At 41.7% G+C, this 10604-nt stretch overlaps 1 protein-coding gene across 2 annotated transcripts in view; it reads left to right on the top strand.

The window, feature by feature from the left end:
- The first annotated feature begins 3364 nt into the window (after positions 1 to 3364).
- Positions 3365 to 10604, top strand: part of LOC146577804 (protein NLRC3-like) — a 48868-nt gene continuing 41628 nt past the window's right edge. The window contains exons 1-5 of one of the 2 annotated variants that reach the window (XM_085268224.1): positions 3365 to 3431; positions 4554 to 4689; positions 6500 to 6576; positions 6693 to 8520; positions 10031 to 10204. In XM_085268224.1, the coding sequence (XP_085124350.1) occupies positions 4580 to 4689; positions 6500 to 6576; positions 6693 to 8520; positions 10031 to 10204 (2189 nt within the window). In that variant the 5' untranslated portion in view covers positions 3365 to 3431; positions 4554 to 4579. Of the gene's footprint in view, positions 3432 to 4553; positions 4690 to 6499; positions 6577 to 6692; positions 8521 to 10030; positions 10209 to 10604 lie in introns of those variants that run through there. The other variant, XM_085268225.1, reaches the window with a different exon arrangement.

The raw sequence follows: 10604 nt of genomic DNA, 5'->3' as shown, positions 1-10604 counted from the left end.
ACAATACGAGGTTAGTCATTCATATACTGCTGCATGGGCTGGGCTGTAGTTACATCCTAAGGTTTTAAAAACTGAGCTTAAATAAATGATTAGCGGTAATAAAAGCCGAGGGAGGTCAACAGTGATCACTGACTGTTTTAGGAGCTTTTTGAGATCAAATATAAGAAAATACATAACATTAAACATGTTAACAACACAAAAGCCATATTAAACGCAGACTACTTTAGGCCCGGAAGTAGGATTCGTCGCGTCATCACTGAACAACCGGATTTCCCACCAGGTGTCATCAGGTATTTTTTTCATTTATTTCTGCCTCCACCTTTCCCTCATCCTCAGGGAATTATGCTTAATCATTGATGAGACTGCGTTATAGTTTTTACTAATAGTCTTCTTGTCTCTGTTTCTGATTTGTTTACTTTTTAGAAATTCTTTATTTGGTGTGGGTTTGGCAATGTTTCCCCAGCTTTTGAGTACCATCAAGAAGGACCTTAGTTGAAGAGATCTATAAAAATCTGTCCTGAGGAGATCAAATTCATTCTTCAGATGTTTTGTTCAGAGTTTTTAATGTATTTTTGTCCAGGTTGCCATTTCTTTTATGGGTTTTTCTAAGAAAGGTAGTGTTTCCAGTATTTTGGGACATTTACTGTTTTCTATTTCGAGCCTGTATGTATATCATTTTGCAACCATGTCAGCAAAGGTTTTATTTGTGCAACCCAGTAGTAATATTTCAAATTAGGTACATTAATGCCCCCCTTAATTTTGGGCAACTTCAGGGTTTTGAGTCTAATTCTAGGCCGCTGTTTAGTCTACCTGAAGCTCGAAACTCTTTCATTCAGCTTATCAAACATTGTCTTTGGGATTTCAACTGGTATCATCTGAAATAAATAGGGTAGGGTTAGACCGGCATTCATACGGATATATTCAACTCGACCTAACAGACACAGGGGGAGAATAGACCACTGCTCTAAATCACTGCTGATACGCTGAATAATTTTTATTATAATTTTTGCAAAACAAGTGGTCCAAATGTATGGGAATGAAAGTTCCTAAATATTTAATACCCTCCTTAGACCATTTGAATTCACACACTCTTTTTTTTAGGTATGATATTGTAGAATTGGGTTTTGTTATATATAATATTATATCATCAGTGTAGAGGGATATTTTATGTCATTGTTCCTCTGGATAGCAGCATGACTGGCAATTCCTAAAATGGTCTGTCTGGTTTATAGTGAAAAAAATGCATTGAGCATTTCTCAAACAACCAATGAACAGACAGGACAACTGCTCAATTAAATTGAAAAATACATATTATTAGACTAAACAGCTATTTGAGCAACAACAATCACAGACAAATGGTAGGATGTGTGATGTGTGTGAGCCAGTGAAGTAAAATTTGTAGCTGAGCATCAAATATAAAATAATTAGGTCAGTGGCCGAGAATATGAAAGACAGTCACTTCTTTTATAAAAATGAGTGGAGATGTAATGAATTGTGTTTAGACATCAGCACTTATGTGTCACAAAATTTGTTCTTCATGCACTACGTTATTTTGTTTTTTCACAGAATTTCACAAGTTTCAAAATGTTTGTTTGCAAATAAATAAAAGTTTAGTGTTGCAAGTGGTGCCACTGTTAAAACTGTTGACTATAACTGTACTACCTGGCTAACTGGAGGAAATTACTAATAACAACCCCGGTGTATGAAAGTGTTTCTATTTTGCAAAATCAAGCAGGACAATAGGAGTTAAAGCTATCACACTAACCGCAAAAGATTACATTTTTCCCCCAGTATAGTTTTACTGTATGGTTTAGTAGCAAATTCGATAAAAATAAAAAGCATCTCATTTCTTCCTTCTTTCATATTTCTAATGATGATTGGTCTAATGGACTTGCAGTAAATTTCATGTGCTCTGCACAAAGGGAAGTTGTTTTTTTTTTTTTTTTTTTTCAAGTATCAGTGTCCAAAAATGTACAGACCCAGCTGTTCCATAGCGTTGAGTCACCTCCCAAAAGGAGGAGAGCTTGTTTATTTCACAGGTTCAGTGCTTTTTTTTACCTCGAGTGCACTTGTGAGGACACTTCTCCACACTGTGTTCTGATGATGGGAACTTGTGGTAACATTTAATCTTAACTGAAATAACATATTGCATCTATAAATGTGATTAAAATGTTTACCAAAGACTAACGTTTTTCATTCAGAACAAACAGCATATTTCAGGTTAGGGCTGCACAACTAGTTTGTCCAATATTAAAATGACAGTTGTTTGTTACAATTATTCACAGATTGTAGTGGCAAAATGTGTTTTGATTGCACTGTCGTGTCAGAATACTGCTTTCACCTTTACTTTGTGCTACACTCATGTTAATTAATCTTCATAAATTAATGTTTGCAAACACAAAATATGAAGTTTTCCACTCTGTTATTTGTACCTGCACAATAGATGTGAATAAAACTCAAACCTATACGAGCTCCTTCTCTGTTTCCCTGCAACATTTTGTATAGATCTAACTTTTTGCCACATGAATAACCTTCTGATGTGTTTACAGTAAATGTATTTGATGTTAGCTTATTTTGTTACTTTTATTGTGCCTATGACATTCTGTACCCAGTTATTAAAATGTTAAGTGTAAATCATCCCCAGCCAGTGTTGGGAAGGTCACTTTTAAAATGTATTCCATTACAGAATACAGAATACATGCCCCAAAATGTATTCTGTAATGTATTCCGTTACGCTACACAATGACAGTAACGTATTCTGAATACTTTGGATTACTCCCTTTTGCTCATCACTGCTACGTCCATTGCTACGTAGTCATGATCCGTTCCTTCTCTGCTGTCTTCCTTTCCATCACATGGCGATGTTGTTTCTTGTTTTTTGAGGTCGAGTTTGAATTTAGCAGGTTTAACTATACTTGGGGCAGTCATTTTACTACTTTCGAGTGGAAACAATAACGAACACAAAGTAAATTCTGGGACAAGTTCAACGAGCTCCTAATTCGTGCGACTGCTCAACATGCCATCTTGCGCCACCGTCTCACTACTAGATGAACTTGTGACACACATCTGCAGTAGAGGCTGAGTGGCTGCTCTCACACCTGGAGCATCCAAATCGACCCACAAACACGCTGAAAGATGCAATGCCATCAATGTGGATTGTCAAGACTGAGAGACCTCTTCCCTCTGACCCCTCCCCAAACCCTCAAACCCTCCTACCCACCTCGACATACAAACTCTGTGTGGCTTCACGTGTTCTTCTTGATGTTTACATGATCGAAATAACTTGAACACAAACGCAAACAAACAAAGAGGAAGACCGCACCGGAAGTAAAAAACTACAAGTCCCAGCATCCTCTGTGTTTAGGGCGCAGCAGTGAAAGTGAAGATCCTCTGTTCAGAGCAGCAGGAGGAGGAAGGTGGAGCTGAGGCAGGTGAGTGTTAACATGAATATGTTTCTTCTTATGACATAAAATAATTCCACGCTGTTCGTGTCTGTGGGTGAAATGTGAGGCCGGTCGGCTCCTCTGAGCGCTGGTTTCCTGTAAGTAGAGAGGAAGTGAGTTTAGCTGAGCCTCCGTTTAGTGTGAGAGAGCAGGAGGAGAGTGAGAGCTGTGCTGAGGCAGGGTGAGTGTTAACACCGCTCTGACATTACTGTGTCTCTGTGGCGGGAACAACAGGCTCCGTCAGTGGAGGCAAAAATAATCAGACTTTGGTTTTTCAAAGGAAACAACTTTATGTCGGAAGTTCCCGCACGCTCATTGGATAACGATGTGTCAATCTCGAGTTATTAGCCAATGAGCGTGCGGATTCACAGAAAGACCCGCCTTTATCACGGGACTTTAAAAACTACAATGGCGACAGAAACTCCGTGAGTGGAGTTCAGGGTGACGTTATGAAACTGTGACGTTTGAGCCACTTCCTGTTCTCAGTCCCAGCGTCCTGATCACCGAGGTTTCTGTTGCTCTGATATCTGATATTGATTATATTGGTAAACAGGCTGTAGCATAAACATCAGGTCTGTTCTGAAAACTGGCTTTATTTTTTCAAAGTAAGGGAATATCTGTGGTCTGATACCGCGGGCTCATGGGCTAAGGACTTGGATTGACAAGTCAAGCGCAGATGATTGTGTTGTTTCTTATAAAGGCTTGTGTGTGTGTGCCTTCCTGTGTGTGTCCTTGTGTCAGTGGAACTGAATCAGTGTGTTAGAGAAAGTGCTCCTCTGCTGTGCCGTCATCGTGTGGATGCTTCTTTTAAAGTTGGAACTCATGTTTTTATGATCTGCTTCATTTCATTGAACCTTTATTTCTAACCATGAAGTCCCTTTGAGGTTACAGCCTCCTGGTTAGGTTTAGGCTGTTATTGTGCTTCAGGCTGAAATATGAGGAGTAAGGAGTGGGGCTGGTTAGCCCTCATGACCCTCACCATAACACATACGTCACAGGACAGTGTTTACCACAGAAACTCCATGAAATGATCAATGAGAACTTTAGAAACCCGTCAGTGTGATGCTTCCAGTACAACAGCACCTCTGAGTGTGTGTGTTTGCCTCTCAGACTAACTCCACCCTGACATCAAGAAGATGGAGGAAAAGGATGGAGCAGGATCTGCAGCATCCAGCTGTGTGTCTGTGAGGAGTGACCGGTCCAAAGATCAACCTCTACACTTCAGTAATGAACCTGCAGCAACAATGTAAGAGAGCTGCTGACTCATTTATTTAGTGTAAATAATGATTTTTGATGCAATGGGAGAATAAAAATGACAAAAACAGTTTTAAAAATAAGGATTAAAATATTAAAAACTATGTTTTTGAGTTTCCTGATGTAGTACAAAAATATATGAACATAACTGTATATAGGACAGATATTTTACGGTTCTTTTAGGCAGCACCAAAAAACAAAAAGACTATTTTAAGCTGTCTGAGGTAGTGAGTCAACATGTCACACTGGGTCAAAGGTCAGGGAGTAAAAGTGTGTTTTAAAGGAGGTTTAAAAGCAGCGAGTGAAGGAGCCTGTCGAGGTAAATCGTCCCATAACTGATCAAATTCAGTTGGTGGACCTCTGTGTGAAATCAAGCATCTGGTTCACAGAGGATAACCCTCACATGGGCTGTACAACATTATACAGGGAGACAAAAACAGAGATTATCGTAGCCATCGCTCTCTCGCATGGACGTGGCAGTCTTGCTGTCTGCTGCGAATCCTCCCCGTACCTCCGTGACCTCGTCTGGTATCTGCTCCCTCCTCTGTAAGAGACAGTAAAGGAAAACACGTCTCTGCCTAGTCTTGAAAATCTAATCTTATCATCCATTGTTCTTCTAGGGCCTCTTCTTCTTGTGGCCTCAGCTAACTGCTAATATTTAAATGGCTAACATTAACATGTGTGCCAGCCAGGTTAACATTTATGATGAACTATGATTAATTAACTGATGTTGAAACTGGAGCTTTACTGACCTCTGAAATTCCTCCTAAAGTGTTATTCAGTGTTGTGACAGTCAGCTGCTTCTGCTGCTGCTGGGATGGGCTGTGGCAAAGAGAACAGAGAAAATCCAAATCAGAGTTTTTCTCTGAATTAAAAGGAAACAACAATATATTCTACATGGTGAAACTGATGGTTTCTGGTGTTTGGGTCTGTTTTTCTGTATTTATGCAGATAAAGTGTAAACTCAGATGAATTATACCATCAAATGTTAAAGGAAAATATCAGGATGAGTGTCTGTGAGCTGAGAAGGACGTGAAGCGAGCAGTTTATCCCAGAGCTGAAGCTGCTCTGTGTGCAGAGATGAGCTCAGATTCCTGCTGTGATTGATCAACAGTCACAGAAATGTAGACTTGTAGTTATTACTGCAGTATGGTCACAGCAGATACTGATAAACATGTATTATGAGGATGGATGATCAAGTTTCTCACTCTCTCCTTTAAATCTCAGTTTTTTTCTTCTTCACAGTTTATCTGTTCATTTATTAATGAATAACACTGAAAGAGTTTCTGTTATATTTCCCCTTGAACATCAGCTTATTAGGGCGGCATTAGGAAATAGCCCCCCTCCAAAGAATGAATAAATGAATGATGATAATAATAAAACGATTAAAAAGCAGAGCTCAGAGTGGTAGAATGGTCAAACATGGATCCACGGGTGGTTCAACTGCATTTGGTGACGTGACCAAAGCAAATCTTTCAAATAATCCCACCATCAACGGGATGTTGTCTCCTTTACTACGGTTACTTTACTTGGTCACCGTGTGAATTTCTTTGAAATGAACCAAATTCTTTTATTTGTTGGTTGTTGCATATTTAACCTCTACAGTCAGGAAAGGAGGAGATGAGGCCTCAACAATGTTGGGTTGTAGCTGTGCTTCAGGTTAGAGTGAGTGTCCATGGAATAAATGTAAGTCAGTGAACTGGAAACATGACTGTGTTCAAACTTTGTTTTCCTTTTTATAATGAGTCTAATCAAAGGTGGACAGAAGTATCTCCACTGTGACTTTTCTGTGTCACCATCAGAGCTTCTGCACAGTGTGGAGAAAGATCCAGAAGCAGAGCTGGACTGCAGACAGCCAGTCAGAGCAGCTGTGTACAAAGTAAGACTGAACATCTGTCTGCTGATGGACTCATTTCTGAAAACTGGACTTCTTGTGTTGTTCAGACATTGAAGAGTTTTCTTTCTCTTTAGTCTCATTGTTTTTCTTTCTTTCAGCAGATGTTGGTCTGCAGGAGGTTTTAGATGAACATAAGATCAGTCTGAGGAGGAGATGTGAACGTGTGACTGAAGGAAGTGATGAAACAGGAAGTAGAACCCTCCTCAACAGGATCTACACTGAGCTCTACATCACAGAGGGACAGAGTGAAGAGGTTCATACCCAACATGAGGTGAGGCAGCTGGAGACAGCTTCCAAGATGGACGCCCTCCATGACGCTCCAATCAGGTGCCAGGACATCTTTAAAGCCTTACCTGACCAACAGAGACCCATCAGAGTGGTTCTGACCAACGGCGTGGCTGGTGTTGGAAAAACCTTCTCAGTGCAGAAGTTCACTCTGGACTGGGCAGAGGGCTTGGAGAACCAACATGTCAGTGTGGTGGTTCTGCTTTCATTCAGGGAGCTGAACCTGATCAGAGATGAGCAGTACAGTCTTCTGGAGCTGCTCCATGTTTTCCATCCAACATTACAGAAGGTCACAGCAGAGAAGCTGGCTGTCTCTCAGCTTTTGTTCATCTTTGACGGCCTGGATGAAAGCAGACTTTCATTGGATTTCACCAACAGGAAGCTGCTGTCTGATGTCACACAGAAGTCATCAGTCAGCCAGCTGCTGACAAACCTCATCCAGGGGAATCTGCTTCCCTCGGCTCTCGTCTGGATAACTTCCCGACCCGCAGCGGCCAATCAGATCCCTCCTACATGTGTTGACAGGCTAACAGAAGTACGAGGCTTCACTGACGCCCAGAAGGAGGAGTACTTCAGGAGGAGATTCAGTGATGAAGAGCTGTCCAGCAGAATCATCTCCCACATGAAGACATCCAGGAGCCTCCACATCATGTGTAGCATCCCAGTCTTCTGCTGGATCACTGCTACAGTTCTGGAGCACATGTTGACTACAGAGCAGAGAGGAGAGCTGCCCAAGACCCTGACTGACATGTACTCACACTTCCTGCTGGTTCAGACAAAGAGGAAGAAGAACAAGTACCATGAGGGACATGAGACGAGTCCACAGGAGCTGACGGAGGCTGACAGGGAAGTTCTTCTGAAGCTGGGGAGGCTGGCGTTTGAACATCTGGAGAAAGGAAACATCATGTTCTACCAAGAAGACCTGGAGCAGTGTGGTCTGGATGTGACAGAGGCCTCGGTGTACTCAGGAGTTTGTACAGAGATCTTCAAAAGAGAGTGTGTGATCTTCCAGAAACCAGTCTACTGCTTTGTTCATCTGAGCATTCAGGAGTTTCTGGCTGCTGTCTACATGTTCCACTGTCACACCAACAGGAAGACAAAGGTGCTGAAGAACTTCCTTAAACCAAAATCTTTAATCAAGATGATTTCCAGTCTTTTTGATGACGATGATCTCCAATCACTTGATGTATTTCTGAGGAGAGCCATGGAGAAATCCCTCCAGAGTAAAAATGGCCACCTGGACCTGTTTGTTCGCTTCCTTCATGGCCTCTGTCTGGAGTCCAACCAGAGACTCTTAGTAGGTCTGCTGGGTCAGACAGAGATCAGTCCAGGAACCATCCAGAGAGTCATCAACAACCTGAAGAAGATGAACAGTGATGGAATCTCTCCTGACAGAAGCATCAACATCTTCCACTGTCTGATGGAGATGAACCACCTCTCAGTACATCAGGAGATCCAAGAGTTCCTGAAGTCAGAGAACAGATCAAAGAAGAAACTCTCTGAGATCCAGTGCTCAGCTCTGTCCTTCTTGCTGCAGATGTCAGAGGAGGTTCTGGATGAGTTGGACCTGCAGAAGTACAACACATCAGAGCAGGGACGACAGAGACTGATTCCAGCTGTGAGGAACTGCAGAAAGGCTGGGTGAGTCCAGATGTGATCATTAACATCATTGATCAGTGTAGGTTAGTAGTTTAATGTTGAAAATAAAATCAGATTGTAAGCACAAAGTGTTTGTGTCCGTACGCTGCAACCTTCCACACCATTCCTTTATTGTACAGACTCAGCAGCAGCTCCATGGATCCCAAATCCAAGAGTGGAGAACAGATTTGAAGTGTGTCACATCCATGCAGTCACAGCTGTTTCCACCATGTTTCCACTGATATTAATCCTGTTCAATGACACGTTTCATATCAGTGAATATGTTCTTTAGGACGTCCACTGACATGTTTAAGTGTCCTGCTGGAAATCACTCAAATCATCCATGAAATCCATGAAAAATCCTTTTAGTGTTTCTAACTTCAGCCTCTGTCCTCTCTCTCTCTCCATCCTCCTCACTGCTTCTTTCACTGATAATCACACAAACATCGTATTCAGCTACAAAATAACACAATAATATCATCTGATGATCATTATTATAAGAGCAGGATCCATATTTGATATCAGAGTAACACACTGCTTGGTTATGTGCAGTCATCATCAGTGACTGTGGGTCAAACAGAAGCTCTCTGATTGGTTGCTGACCTTGGTCACCTGTCCACTCTCACCTGTTTGTGTTTGCTCTCTCTTTGCTGTCTCCATCCTCTCTCTCCTTTCTCTCCCTCTCTGTCTTTGTACGTCACTCAGGTCCAATGGAAACAGTGACATTTACAAACCAATCAAAGACAAACTGATCCATGTCAGGTTATAACAATATTCAAAGTGAATACAGGCTGCTGCTGGACACAGACAGGTAACATCATTTTGACTTGCTGTCACCTGGATCTGGACTCATAAACACTGAAGCCCTGAACAGGAATACAAATCATTTTCTGCCAACTAGCGACACACCAGCAGATAATGGCTCAGAAAGCTAAAATGAGCCAATCATTTCTGTGTTTAGTTCCCCTGAAATCAGATCTGATATCAGCAGCTCTGAGTTCATTCATCATTATTGTCCAGTGATGAGATTTCTGCTCCGTTTGGTAACAGTCAGCAGGTTTTTCCTGCGTGTGGACGTGAACAGTCGTACCTGACAGCAGGTAGCAAACAGAGATCATCTTTCCAGCTGGAACTCTTCACTGAGCTGAACTCATTCAAAATGTTCTGGAGTCAAAACAGGAAACAGTCCAAATGTGTGTCTTCACTCTGACTCTGGATCAGATCTCAGTGACAGACTGTGGACATTATGGAAGCCTAAATGTGACACCATCTTCCTCCTTCATCTGCAGATTAAAGCCAAACAAAGATTCTCATTAAAAGTCTGCAGGTCTGAGAGAGACTCAATCGTTGTGTCATGTCAAACACAGTAAGAGGAGCTGAAGCACAGATGTGAAGAGCAGATTCATCAGATTATGACCTCACTCTGTTTTGTCTTCATATACATTCAGTCTGTGTTTATAATGCAGATTTTCTGCTTTTATAATAACACATTTTATATTTTCTATCATCACAGACTGACTCTGTGTGGACTCTCAGAGTCTCACTGTGAAGTTGTGGCCTCAGCTCTGAAGTCCAACCCCTCCCATCTGACACAGCTGGACATGAATGAGAACAAGCTGCAGGATTCAGCAGTGAAGCTTCTGTGTGCTGGACTGGAGAGTCCAAACTGTCGACTGGAGACTCTGAGGTGAGTTCACTGACTGCGGCTGTTGTTGTTTTTCTATATTTCAGGTCTTTGATTGATGTTTGAAACTTTCTTTAGTTCCTAAATGTTCAGGATGTGTCTGAAGACAAATGTGAAGAAGTTTGAGTGCTTTCAGAAATGTTGTCTTTCCAAACGACTGAACAACAGTTTTTCCTTTTGGCTCCAAACAGAAGTGACAGACTTGAGCAGGGTTCATTTAAAGGCTGACAGAAGTGGAGTGGTGACGGGGAGATGTTTGACAGGACAGTGTTTCAGCCTCCACAGGTTCATGTTGTGCTCCATCAGTCAGTGAAGATGAAGTCAGTGCTGATGAGGCTGTAGAGTGTGTGAGGGATGTGAATGAGGATGATGAAGATCTGATGATAGCAGATAAAAACAGGCT

Source organism: Mchenga conophoros, linkage group LG3 (assembly GCF_057382185.1).
Source record: "Mchenga conophoros isolate Kocher_MC1m ecotype Shallow Benthic linkage group LG3, M_conophoros_male_GT1.1, whole genome shotgun sequence".
NCBI classification, from domain to species: domain Eukaryota; kingdom Metazoa; phylum Chordata; class Actinopteri; order Cichliformes; family Cichlidae; genus Mchenga; species Mchenga conophoros.
The sequence above is the reverse complement of the archived record's forward strand: the minus strand, read 5'-3'. Positions and strand labels throughout refer to the sequence as shown.